The 14106-nt window shown below is 38.0% G+C and overlaps 1 protein-coding gene across 1 annotated transcript in view; it reads right to left on the reverse strand.

Moving 5' to 3' along the window:
* LOC107683478 (gastrula zinc finger protein XlCGF8.2DB-like) overlaps positions 1 to 13147 on the reverse strand; it is a 17098-nt gene extending 3951 nt beyond the window's left edge. Inside the window, exon 1 of the mRNA XM_016479536.1 lies at positions 13025 to 13147. Within this exon, the coding sequence (XP_016335022.1) occupies positions 13025 to 13147 (123 nt within the window). The remainder of the gene's footprint in view (positions 1 to 13024) is intronic.
* Between the last annotated feature and the right edge of the window lie 959 nt (positions 13148 to 14106).

The following is a 14106-nucleotide window of genomic DNA, read 5'->3' on the forward strand; positions in this document are numbered from 1 at the left end:
AATAATACAGCGCCAGAAGGAGCATTTAGTGAAGTACGTACTAGATTCATCGTAATAACGGGTCACAAACGCATCCACAGCTGTAAATCCCAGTTTAGTTAGAAAGGTAAGGGTCCACTGAACAACATCCCATAGAGCACTTTCAGTCCAACAAAAAAAGCAATAACATTGTAATATGGATGGTAATTCCTTTGTTTACATCTCATTTCTTCGGGGGCAGTTATTGTTTGTATCCGTTATGAAATTTGCGCTCAAAAAACTGCATCTTGGTAGTAAAAAGCAACATGGTTTTGTAGCATACAGTGTCACAAACAGAATGAGATCATTTACCAAAAGAAAATTACATTTTTGGTTTATTACATTTGAAATATGGATATTTTTCTTACAAAAACTCATGAATTCGCAACAGGGGGCCTTTATTCATCCCCCGGAGCCGTCTGCGGCACGTTTTATTATGAATGCGCGAGCTTTATTTGACGACTTGTGGACTGTTCAACTGCAACACCCGCTGAGTGCCATTAAACAGCTTGAAAGATCGAAGACCATTTTTAATATAACTCTGAGTGGATTTGTCTGAAAGAAGAAAGTCATATACACCTAGGATGCTTCGAGGGTAAGTAAAACACAAGCTAATTTTCATTTTTGGGTGAACTAACCCTTTAAGTTAATCTGTAAACATTATTTCATGTATGAAGTAAAAAAAAAACAAGCTATTGTAGTAAAAATGTATCAACCCATTATGCTGGGTTAAATAAACAACCCAATTTGCTGGGTAAAATTAACCCAAAATGTGTTCTGTCTAGGGCTGCACGATAAATCGCATGCGATATTTAACGAGCATCTTGTCAGAAAAGCCGGTTCTGTAATCAGCGGTAAATCTTTTAAATCTGATTAAAGAACCGGCTTTTCTGACAAGATGCTCGTTAAATATCGCATGCGATTTATCGTGCAGCCCTAGTTCTGTCCTATATTTACCCAGCTCTTGGGTTATAAATATCCCAAATTGGGTTGTTTTAAACCCAATGTTTTTCAAAGTGTATACAAAATTTTGGTCATTTTGATTAATTAAAAAAAAAAAACATCCCCGAAACTTTCCATGAATGAGGTACACTGATCTTCAAATTTTTATTTAAAAAAAATATAGGCACAAATCCAATGTTTCTATAGTGAGAACTATTAAATATGTTTGATCAACTACACAATTATCTAACAATTTTGTTGGAAAAAAAGGACCCAGTTCGTAGAACGTGTCCCTTATTATTTGATACTCTAGCTATATTACTGCACAGCTCTAAAGATTTTTCCTAACACAACAAATCTAAATCTGCTTGTAGCTTTAAAACCGTCAGCATTATTAATGAAGAATGAAGAATAAGCACCAACCTCTTTTTTCTTGAGTATCTTCAGTGTGTTTCATTCTGCAGGGTTTGTGGGAGGAGCTTCAGTGAAAGTGTTTGCTGTGGGAGGAGCTTCACTTATTACGTGCTTGTTGTGGGAGGAGCTTCACTGAACAAAGTTCTGTGCGGAAGAAGCAGATTTGCTTGCATCAACAAATCGGTTACTAAAGTGTTTTTTTGTTTGTTTTTTTTACCCAATTTACACATTTAAGCATTTATGTAAGTGAAGCAGATGCCTTCACAATTCTATCTTTGAAGAGACCAGAGCCTTACAAGTACAAAGTGTTGTCTCTTTGTAAATCATTAATAAGTGAGTGAGTGAAGTGACGTGGCCAAGTATGGTGTCCCATCTGCATTTAACCTAGCCAAGTAAAGTTAGTTTTAGGATTGATATTAGTCAGATATTCGCTTTACCCTGCCCTTGTTCTACAGTGCATTCTCCACATTTTGTTATGTTACAGCCTTATTTTAAAATAGATTAAATTAGTTATTTTCCTCAATTCTACAAACAATACCCCATAATGACAACGTGAAAGAAATGTTTAAAATCTTTGCAAATTTATAAAAAAAAAAATTTAAAATCACATTTCCGAATGCACTGTATAGTTGTGCTGTGCAGATAGTCTGGAGTAGAGCTCTGCACGGGACTGTTTCGGAATTCTGCTCCCGCTGAATTTCTGACCATTACCGCCCACTCCCGCAACGGTTCACTTTCACTTGAATTTCATGATCATGCGTACTCTGGGTGCACATCTTACAAGATCAGATATTTGTCAATGAGCTCAGGATTTGCTGAGCAGCAAATCCTCCAGCATGGTCTGTCAGTCATCGCTCATTACTCTCGACCCCTGATCAGTCAAGCCTCCTGTTGGATGCAGGATTGCAAAGTCCACGTTTTTTTCCACAGAATCGGGCTACTTTTAAACTGTTTCCCTGGGTTGATTTTTCCCCGGGGGTTATCAAATATGTAAGCCTATAGCATACTGTTCTTTCAACATCCAGCAAACTTTAAAAAATACTTGGAAAAAAAAAAAAAAAAAACCCTTTAAAACGTTTAAACGTCTAGTATTAATCGTCAAACTTTTTACTTTCGGTTAACGGTTAAACGGTCAATATGAGCGTCTTACAAGATCAGATATTTGTCAATGTATGGCACTTAAATGCACTTAATTAATCTCAGTCAACTTTATTGTCATAGTTCACAGTACAAGTACAAGTACAGTACAAGTACAGACAATGAAACAATGGGTAATAACTAAATGTTTATTTTGATAGAAAATATTGTTGTATGCTTTGCATATTATGCATTTAAAAAATAAAATTGATTTTTCTACCGAGAGATAGAATTCTAAGAGACTTGTCTTATTTTCTCTTGTATATTTAATATTGCACTTTAATGAAGCAAAAATATGGTTTATCCGATTACTCGATTAATCGATGGAATTTTCAGTAGAATACTCGATTATTGAAGTATTCGATAGCTACAGCCCTGATTTGAAAACTTTCTGTGAGATGTAATTGCGCAAATGGCTTCAAATCAGCACACCGCGTCTGCACAATAAGCGAGCTGCACAGTTCACACAGGAATAGTCACTTGCACAACTGAGGCAGCGTTGCATCGTCCCTTAAGTTTATAATTTTCATTTCTTTTTAATTGTTGCCCGTGTTTCAATCATTCAGCACTTGCGCGCTCTCCTAGAGATGCACACATCACGCCAGGTTCACACATACGCTTGCTTACATTTTTTTGTGTTTAAACCGAATTCACTTTCACAACGCAGAGCACATCTTCTCAACATTACCCTGATAGCACACGTGCATCACAGAGACGTCTGCATTACATCTGCAAGACATTTTTTATAGTGTTTGCTCATCTGCAAACACTACAAGTATAAAAAAAAAAGGTGTTTATTTAAGCCAGCAAACACAAACAGCGCTGTACTCGATTAAACAATACAGAAACGATCTCATCATATTGTTGCATGAACAAACTGTGTAAAATGTGTCTCATATGTTCATGTAAATATGTGAAATAGCGTGAATTGCTCACCTCTCCTCAGAAGACTCGCTGCTGCTGCGTCCGGAAGCTTTATGACTCGCTCCTCATCGACTTTACAAGCAGCGTTTGTTCACGGTTCCTCCAGAAAGTGATTTCAGACAGACTTCTTCTTCTTTTTCTTTAGTTTTTTTGGTGCATAACAATCGAAATGTATAGCGCCACCTACAGTACGTTGCTGTTGTGCAGTCATGTTAGCTATTATCCTCAAAATGACATATGAACAACTAAAAAAGAAAAAAGAAAAAAGGGGGGAGTGGGGATAAAAAAAAAAATAATAATAATAATTCTTCATAAATGTGAAACTCTTCCCTATAGCAGATTTCCAGGTTCCAGGGACCCATCTGGCGCTGCGTCTCCAGCTCCTCCAGAACGCTTCCCTGGTTCCCTAGAATCCAGATCAGGCGACAGCATCCCTGCTTGCTTTTAAATCCTCTCGCTCAACCCTGTACTATAAATGTATTTTATTAGCAGCCTATATCCTACTCTATCTTTATTAAGCTCATATCCTAACAAGTACCTTAAATCCTTATTTACCTTTCCCTTTTCATTTAAGAATGTTAATAATTCCTTTCTTTCTTCGTCATATTTTTTACAATCGTATATTACATGCTCTACTGTTTCTTTCCCCACAATACTCACAGAAACCATTCTCATGTACTCCAGTAATGAATAGTGATGCATTCAGTCCTGTGTGTCCAAGTCTCATCCTTGTTATAATGACTTGTTCCCTCCTGTTTCTACCACTAATGTTTCGTTTATTATTAAAACATTTTTTTATATTAAAGAAATGCCTCCCCTTATTATCCGAATTCCGTATTTCTTGCCAATACTTTAAAATATTTTCCATAATTATAGTTTCAACTTCAGCTTTATTTAAAGCAACATTAACATCTACTTCTTCCTTTTTTAAAGCATCTTTTGCCAATTTATCAGCTGTTTCGTTTCCCAATATGCCCACATGTGCTGGCACCCAGCAGAAACCGACTAATACACCTTTTTTTTGTACACGCCATAATAATGTCAATATTTCCCTTAATTAAGTCTTCTCTACATGAATGATGTGTGGACAAACGACGATAATACAGAAGCAGAATCAGAGCATATCACTACTCTGTCTGGTCTTACCTCTTCAATCCACATCAATGCTATTATGATAGCGACCATTTCAATAGCATATATTGATAGCTTAGATGATACTCTTTTAGTTATTGATACATTCAAGTACGGGATAAAAACTCCTATTCCTGCAAGCCCTTTATTTGGGTCTTTTGATCCATCTGTATAAATATGCGTACTCACATAAACTCTTTGCTGTAGCCTATATGTCTATTCACCATATATTTAATATTACCCATTTCCTCCCAGTCCCTTTTCTTGTCTAGTATTTCCAAATCAATTTTAACTTCAGGAATTAACCAAGCTGGTACCTCGCCCCATACTGGAGACATACTACATTATATATTTGCAATCTGATATCTTTCTGCTAGTTGATTAATATTCCATCCAAAACCCTTCCCTTTTTCCTTTGTATATTCCCACAAATTATTCAATACATCTTTAGAAATATGTTCTCCAGCATGACTCTTCATTGATGTCCAATATACCAGGGACAATTTTACTCTACGTAGACTTAATGGCATTTCATTTGCCTCTACTAATAGTGCATTGACTGGAGTTGATTTAGTTATTCAGACAGACTTCCGAGACAACATAACGCTTTAATGATCTACAACAAGAGAGCTGTGCTGATCACTAAGCGTATATTTAATTACTACAATACTAATATCTCGCTAGAAATGACGTCAAAGGTGAAAAATTGTGAAAAACATACATTTACACACAAACTGCTCAAACTGGCATCCGCTTTTCTTTCTTAGCTCAGCTCTCACTGAATAGAGGACTGCAGCCGCTGAGCTCAAGCATCTCTGCGGGACAAAAAAAGGGCGTTTCCTGATTACTGGGTGTTTTCACACCGGGACGGGCGGTTTTAACTATCCAAACAGAAAAGCACAAAAGCCCTAAGAGGCCATGCATTATTCTTTTTTACTTTCTTGAGTTCCCAGCTATTTTGATATGATTTAACAATATTTGCTTAATGTTGTTTTTCGTTTGATGAGAAATAAACCCAATAATCCTTAAGTTGATCACCAAACTGACAGAAAGTGATTTACCTCGTTATTTTGTCTCTATACATAAAGACACATTTGCATAGATGGGCGAACATAATTACCTGATTTTGTAAATGTGGCCAATTACATTTGCATTAGGCACCTAGTTTGCGCTTGTCTATAATTTAAATGAATAGCTTACATTTAGAAAATGAGACCACAAATAGCAGAAATAAGCCTTTTTAATGAAAGTAAAGTCCATTTTTTATTAAATTGTCAATGAAATGAAAATGTTAAACGAAATTAGAAATAACAATTAAGAGATTGTTGTTAAATTTAGATTTATACATTCATTATTATATCCATATATTTATTCTAATGTCACAAATAATATTTTCAAGGTTTACATGATTCTTTTGAAGTGTGAGTTTGGTGAAGACTACTAAAAACCAACATTTTTCACACGTGTTCTCCAAATTGACCCACAAGAAATTTATTAATTCATCAACTCCATGCGAGAAGGTTTGTGTGCTTCTCAAACGGACGGCTGCATCCTAACGAGGCTGTGTCCTTCTTCGTTCAGTCCTTCGGAGGCTTGTAGGCTCGAGTCCTCCATTAAACGCTAGAATGAGACGGTCTAGTTCAGAGATGAGCAACTTCAGTCCTGAAGAGTTTAGCTCCAACCCTAATCAAACACACCTGAACCAGCTAATCAAGCTCTTCATAAAACAAAAATAAAAAAATAAAATAAACCATCTCATGGCTTAATGCATGTCTGTGTCATGACTTTACTTGAGGGGGCATATCACAATTAATTCACTATTAACTACTTACTAAATTCAGCTCATGATTTATCAGAAACTTTCTATCAAATACGCATGTAGTACAACGAGTATTCAGCCCAGTTAAGGTTTGATAAGGAGGAAAATAATGACACACCAATCCTGTGCAATTCAGTAATGCTTATGACGAATCTGCAGATGTTAACAGTTTATATTATGACAATAATAAATATGGGGGGTGCAGAGTATGCTGGGCATATGGGCCCAGGGCACTAGGGGGCCCCAAATCACGACTTTGGTCGATAATTTTTTTTAATGTTTTTTTTTTTTTATAATTAAAAAATATATATATTTTACATACAAGAACACGTTAACTAATAAAATTGCAGTAAAATAAAATTAAAAATTACAATTATAGAAAGTAAGAAGTGAACGTGAGCACGCTCTCGTCACTTCAAAATATAGCGCATGATGTTAACCGCACAAAAAATAACACGATGGGTGGAAAGAAACACCTGTCAGGAGCACAAAAGCGAAAATGTAAAAAAACTAGAGATGAAGACGTTAAAAGAATGAAAGTTTCCCTTACGGACTGGGTTCTTACAAATCAGAATAAACAACATGACAGAGATGATTGTAGTGACAGACAGGGACAGACTGAACATGCTAATTGTTACGGCCTCAGTGCGGACACTAGCAGCGAAACGGGACAGCAGATTAGCAATAAACAAGCAACAATCAGCAGAGACGAAACAGTATGAAGGGACAGCATTCAAGTCAGCGGCAGCACCAGCGATGACGACCTCAGAGAGACAGGACTACAGGTTAGCGAGAGTAAGGCCGCAACATTTCACACTGATGGTGCTAATAAACAAGCAACTGTCGGTGAGAGTGAAGCAGGACAGTCCGCCAGCACACCCAGTGTCACTGATGATAGCGTAGAACAACTAAGACAAACAGACGATGTAAATGTCGATGTGCTGCTTGATCATGATTACCTCTCAAACTGGCCTTTCACAGATTAAGTCACTGATTCATTTCGTATGATGCTGACAGAGAATGGTCCTGCGAAATTCCCAGATGGTCCATTCCCAAGATCACAGTACAGATGTTTTTCAAAAGCCTACTGCTATATAAGATTAACAAATGGGGAACGAGTGGAACGGGACTGGTTGATGTTTTCCCATAAAGCAAACAACGTATACTGCTTTGAGTGCAAAGTTTTCGGTGGAGAAAAAACACAACAGCCGCTTCGTGAAAGGATACGGTAACTGGCGATGTCTGTCAAGTAGATTAAAGCAACATGAAACAGGACCCAACCACACTGACGCTTACCTAGCATGGAAAGAACGTGAAACTAGGTTAAGACTGGGTAAATGCATTGACAATCAACTACAAGCTGCGACGGAAGAAGAAAGGACGAGATGGAACCAAGTGCTGACCAGGGTAGAGGAAGTTACCTTTACGAGGTAAAAATGCCCTGATCGGAAATCCAAGAAATGGATGAAATTAGAAACTAAAATTAAGAGATTGTTGTTAAATTTAGATTTATACATTCATTATTATATCCATATATTTATTCTAATGTCACAAATAATATTTTCAAGGTTTACATGATTCTTTTGAAGTGTGAGTTTGGTGAAGACTACTAAAAACCAACATTTTTCACACGTGTTCTCCAAATTGACCCACAAGAAATTTATTAATTCATCAACTCCATGCGAGAAGGTTTGTGTGCTTCTCAAACGGACGGCTGCATCCTAACGAGGCTGTGTCCTTCTTCGTTCAGTCCTTCGGAGGCTTGTAGGCTCGAGTCCTCCATTAAACGCTAGAATGAGACGGTCTAGTTCAGAGATGAGCAACTTCGGTCCTGGAGAACCACAGTCCTGCAGAGTTTAGCTCCAACCCTAATCAAACACACCTGAACCAGCTAATCAAGCTCTTCATAAAACATAAATAAAAAAATAAAATAAACCATCTCATGGCTTAATGCATGTCTGTGTCATGACTTTACTTGAGGGGGCATATCACAATTAATTCACTATTAACTACTTACTAAATTCAGCTCATGATTTATCAGAAACTTTCTATCAAATACGCATGTAGTACAACGAGTATTCAGCCCAGTTAAGGTTTGATAAGGAGGAAAATAATGACACACCAATCCTGTGCAATTCAGTAATGCTTATGACGAAGCTGCATATAATAGTTTATATTATGACAATAATAAATATGGGGGGTGCAGAGTATGCTGGGCATATGGGCCCAGGGCACTAGGGGGCCCCAAATCACGACTTTGGTCGATAATTTTTTTTAATGTTTTTTTTTTTTTATAATTAAAAAATATATATATTTTACATACAAGAACACGTTAACTAATAAAATTGCAGTAAAATAAAATTAAAAATTACAATTATAGAAAGTAAGAAGTGAACGTGAGCACGCTCTCGTCACTTCAAAATATAGCGCATGATGTTAACCGCACAAAAAATAACACGATGGGTGGAAAGAAACACCTGTCAGGAGCACAAAAGCGAAAATGTAAAAAAACTAGAGATGAAGACGTTAAAAGAATGAAAGTTTCCCTTACGGACTGGGTTCTTACAAATCAGAATAAACAACATGACAGAGATGATTGTAGTGACAGACAGGGACAGACTGAACATGCTAATTGTTACGGCCTCAGTGCGGACACTAGCAGCGAAACGGGACAGCAGATTAGCAATAAACAAGCAACAATATGCAGAGACGAAACAGTATGAAGGGACAGCATTCAAGTCAGCGGCAGCACCAGCGATGACGACCTCAGAGAGACAGGACTACAGGTTAGCGAGAGTAAGGCCGCAACATTTCACACTGATGGTGCTAATAAACAAGCAACTGTCGGTGAGAGTGAAGCAGGACAGTCCGCCAGCACACCCAGTGTCACTGATGATAGCGTAGAACAACTAAGACAAACAGACGATGTAAATGTCGATGTGCTGCTTGATCATGATTACCTCTCAAACTGGCCTTTCACAGATTAAGTCACTGATTCATTTCGTATGATGCTGACAGAGAATGGTCCTGCGAAATTCCCAGATGGTCCATTCCCAAGATCACAGTACAGATGTTTTTCAAAAGCCTACTGCTATATAAGATTAACAAATGGGGAACGAGTGGAACGGGACTGGTTGATGTTTTCCCATAAAGCAAACAACGTATACTGCTTTGAGTGCAAAGTTTTCGGTGGAGAAAAAACACAACAGCCGCTTCGTGAAAGGATACGGTAACTGGCGATGTCTGTCAAGTAGATTAAAGCAACATGAAACAGGACCCAACCACACTGACGCTTACCTAGCATGGAAAGAACGTGAAACTAGGTTAAGACTGGGTAAATGCATTGACAATCAACTACAAGCTGCGACGGAAGAAGAAAGGACGAGATGGAAGCACGTGCTGACCAGGGTAGAGGAACTTACCTTTACGAGGTAAAAATGCCCTGATCGGAAATCCAAGAAATGGACACTTTATTGGATTAATCGAGCTTTTAGCCCATTATGAGACTGTCATGGCTCAGCACATTCAAAACATATCGACAGAAAAAAACGTGTGCTTCATATTTAAGTTGGTGTACACAAAATTAATTATTAAAATGCATCGCAGATTGTGTGTTAGATAAAATCAGCAAACAAGTGAGAGATGCAAAATATTATGCAGTTGAATTTGACTGCACGCCCGACATATCCAAGCAAGAGCAAGCTTCAATCATAATTTGACATGTTGACATTGATGAGAACAAAGTAGCTAAGATAGAGGAATCGTTTGTGGGATTCAGTGCAGTTACTGACACAACAGGTCAAGGACTTGCGGAGACTTTAACTGCCACATTAGAAAACCTAGGGATTGACCTATCGAATTGTCGTGGTCAAAGTTATGATAATGGATCAAATATGAGAGGAATTCACAGAGGAGTACAAGCTTTAATTCTGGAAAAGAATCCAGATGCATTGTTTATGCCGTGTGCGAGTCACAGCCTTAATTTGCTCGTGCGATGCTGCCTCATCAAACAGAGCATGTCTGAATTTTTTCTGAACTGTTCAAAGACTGTATACTATGTTTGCATCTTCAGGGAAACGCTGGGACATTCTGAAACAGTTTGTGGAGATAACATTAAAACCCCTCAGCGATACGAGATGGGAGGCAAAACTGGACTCGGTCAAAGCTCTGAGGTATCAATTCGGTGGCGTACTCGACGCTTTGGAAAATCTTGAACGTGAGTCTAAAGATGGCAAAATTTCTTCAGAGGCACATGCACTGTCCAATGAAATACAGACTATGGAATTTATGACTTGTCTTGTTATTTGGAATGACATGCTGACCGAAATCACACGCGCCAGCACAGCCATGCAATCTGCCAACATTTCTCTGGTTACAGCTGATTTGTTGATTGACAACCTGAAAAAGTTATTTTCTCAGTACAGAGAGGATGGGGTTGAAAAGGCTGTGACAGTTGCTCTTCTTTTAGCGAATGAATGTGATTCCTCTACAGAGTTTGCACAGAAGCGCAACAGAAAGCGCAAACCATTTCACGATGAAGTGAGCGCTGGTAAACCAGGGCACCAGGACGCCCAACTTCATTTCAAAGAAACTGTGTTTTATGTAATTGTTGACACCATAAACTGTGAACTCAACACCAGATTTGAAAATCTGGGGAATATTTCAGAGAAATTTAGTTTAATTTTGCAAATGAGTGAAATGTCAAAGGAGGATTTAAAAGAATCCGCAAGGTGCTATGCAGCAACGTCGTTGGATGTGTCGAACAACCTAATTCAAGAAGTCTGTAGTGCAAGCGGCCTTCTATGTGTGTGCAAAACCGCAATTGAAAAACTTAATTCTTCAGAGAAACCTTGAATCATTATTCCCCAATTTGGTTGTTGCATTAAGAGTGTTCCTTACCATGCCTGTCACAGTGGCCTCTGCAGAGAGGTCATTCAGTAAACTAAAACTTATAAAAAACTATCTGCAATCTACAATGGACCAAGACCGATTAGTGCATCTGGCACTCATATCACTAGAGCACGCAGTTGCACGGTCCACACCCTTTGATGAAATGTTAGAAAAATGGGCAAACATGAAAACAAGACGTGTTAAAATTTAATTGTATGTTATCTTTATGTCTGAAAAGTTTAGGACAATAAACTTTTAATTTTGCTGGCTACCAGTTCTTTTTTAAAGTATAATAAGACTGCAGAGTTAAAACTTCTGTTCCGCTATATTCAGTTAAGCTTGTTGCGGTGTTTAGCCGCTTGTGTTTTTATATTTCTTTATTGTTGTAATATGGTACTGAGAATAGAAAGGAAAACTGTTACAAATAATTTTAACTGTTAAAAATTATTTTTGTAATGAAATAAATAATAAGGGTTGTATAGTAGACTAGTTAAAACTGCAATGAGAAGCATGGTTATATATTTATGTATTAAAGTTAACTAAAACTGAAACTAAAATGAAAACCTTAAAAACATTTTCGCTACTTGAAATAAAATATTTAAATGTTATTTGAAATAATATAAATGTTAAGTAATAAATTATTTCAATTTCTTATTCGGTGTCTTTCAATTTCTTATTAAACGTCAAACACACACACACACACACACACACACACATTCATCAGGAAGAAGGGGGCTCAAATTTCTGTCTTGCATACCCCCTTAAAACTCTTCATGGCGCCCCTGCATACAGTGACATAGACAGAGCAACATAGCGGCAGGAACATTAGGTGTTGTCACAGCTCTCTTAGTTTACAGCTTGCTTTTTAACTTTTTAAGTCCTGTTCATTTTAGTTTTCTTGTGGATCATTCTAATAACCACTCATTATACAATGTATATGAGAAAACATTTGTTAATAATGCTGAATGGTTAGTTAAACAAACATACAATGCCTTGGGAAATTTCAGACATGGGAAGCACACTTTAGCAGTAACTTTTATTTATCCATCTCTGTACAAGCGAGTGAAGAAACATTCAAGGCCATCAACTCGACTTCATCAAAGTGAAGCTTTAGGCCTAATTATCATGATTTGTTTGCTATTATCGGGAGATATTCATCCCTGTCCCGGTCCACGCCACGCCACGCCACGCCACGCCAAACCAAAGAATTTATTGGATATTATGTCGGATTCGGCTGTCTCTCAGGTACGCACTCTGGGTCGCGGTACATTGCTGTCTGGTTATGTTCAACAAACTAACCTCCCTCGCTTTGGTTCGTCGGGTTTTGGTGGCGGTGTCTTGCCCGCATGGAGTGTCATGACGAGCAGGGAGGTGGTGGAGGCCCAGCGGCTGGGCGCTACCATCATGGACCGGTGTTCTGTCAATTTGTGCTACCCTGTCAGATTTTGCTACCTCCCATTAAAACAGTGGGTAGTACAATTCGACAACGAAAAAAGATGCCTGTAAAATTATGGTTTATTAACGTTAATGTAGATACATTAAATATTGTTGTTCAGCATGAGAAAAAGGACGCAATATTGATGTGCACATGCGCAGTAAACCCTGGTAGGACAATCTGATGGGTAGGATAAAATGTCAGGAAATCAGGGTCACACCGGCCTAGTGAATTCCATGTCGGATCTAGCTATCCCACAGGTACGCACTTTTGGTGGCGGTACGTTACTGTCTGGCTATGCTCAACACACTAACCACTTCCTTTCCTTTGTCTCGTTGGATGCTGGTGGCGGTGTTGGTGCGGGGAGCGTCGCGGCAGAGGAGGCCGAGTTGCGGGGTGTTTCCGTGGCCGGAGTTGGCGTTCCGCGGGGTGTCCATGTGGGGTTGTTGGCATCTGAGGCGGGCCTGGGTTCCCATGCGGCGAGCGGCAGTGACACAGACTTTCAGACGAGCTTGTGCATTACGATACCCTTGGGGAATGAAGGGAATTCTGCGCCGATCGAGTCACCAAACAGTTCCATTTCTGTGAACTCTGGTTTAGGTACTTCACAAGTGTTTGCAAAGTCTATGCAAAATGTAAAAATGAAATTTGTAAATCAAAGTATTTTAAAAAATAGGAAAAGGGAGTTCTTTCAGACAGTTAATCAATCAAGAACAATCTGGGATCCTAAAGTCAAGCCAAAGGGTCTCTTAGGTGGTCATTTGAATATACGAAGTATTATATCAAAAAGTGATCAAATTCATCATCTTTTATTAGACTCTAATTTAGATTTTCTTTGTTTATCTGAGACACGGCTTCGTGAAAATTCTCCATCTGCAGCATTAGATGTACCTGGTTTTAAACTGTATAGGAAAGATAGAGTTGGTTCTAAGAGAGGTAGAGTTATGATTTATGTGAAAACTGGCATCCAGTGTAATGAAATTGCCTGGGCAAATGGCATAGATTTGGAATGTATTGGTCTGAATCTTATACTATCATCACAGATGTCTTTTGTATTAATTGTCATTTATCGTCCACCATCTTCAAATATTAGTTTTTATGAAAACTTGAAACAATTACTAAAACAGTGTGATTTCAACAAAGAAGTTATTATTATGGGAGATTTCAATATTAATTGGGATGATAAAACAGTTAGAAAGAATCTCAAACAGATAACTGATCACTTCGATCTGAAGCAAATGATTAATGGGCCTACAAGAATAACTAATTCAACAAGGTCTCAAATTGATTTAATTTTTAGTAACTGAGCAGAGATAATTTGAAAAACTTTTAATATGTTAACAGGCCAATAAATAAATGGGATGATTTATTAACCAGAAAAGATCAGGAGGAAGAC

This window comes from Sinocyclocheilus anshuiensis, unplaced genomic scaffold (genome assembly GCF_001515605.1).
Source record: "Sinocyclocheilus anshuiensis isolate Anshui unplaced genomic scaffold, SAMN03320099.WGS_v1.1 scaffold2604, whole genome shotgun sequence".
NCBI lineage: Eukaryota > Metazoa > Chordata > Actinopteri > Cypriniformes > Cyprinidae > Sinocyclocheilus > Sinocyclocheilus anshuiensis.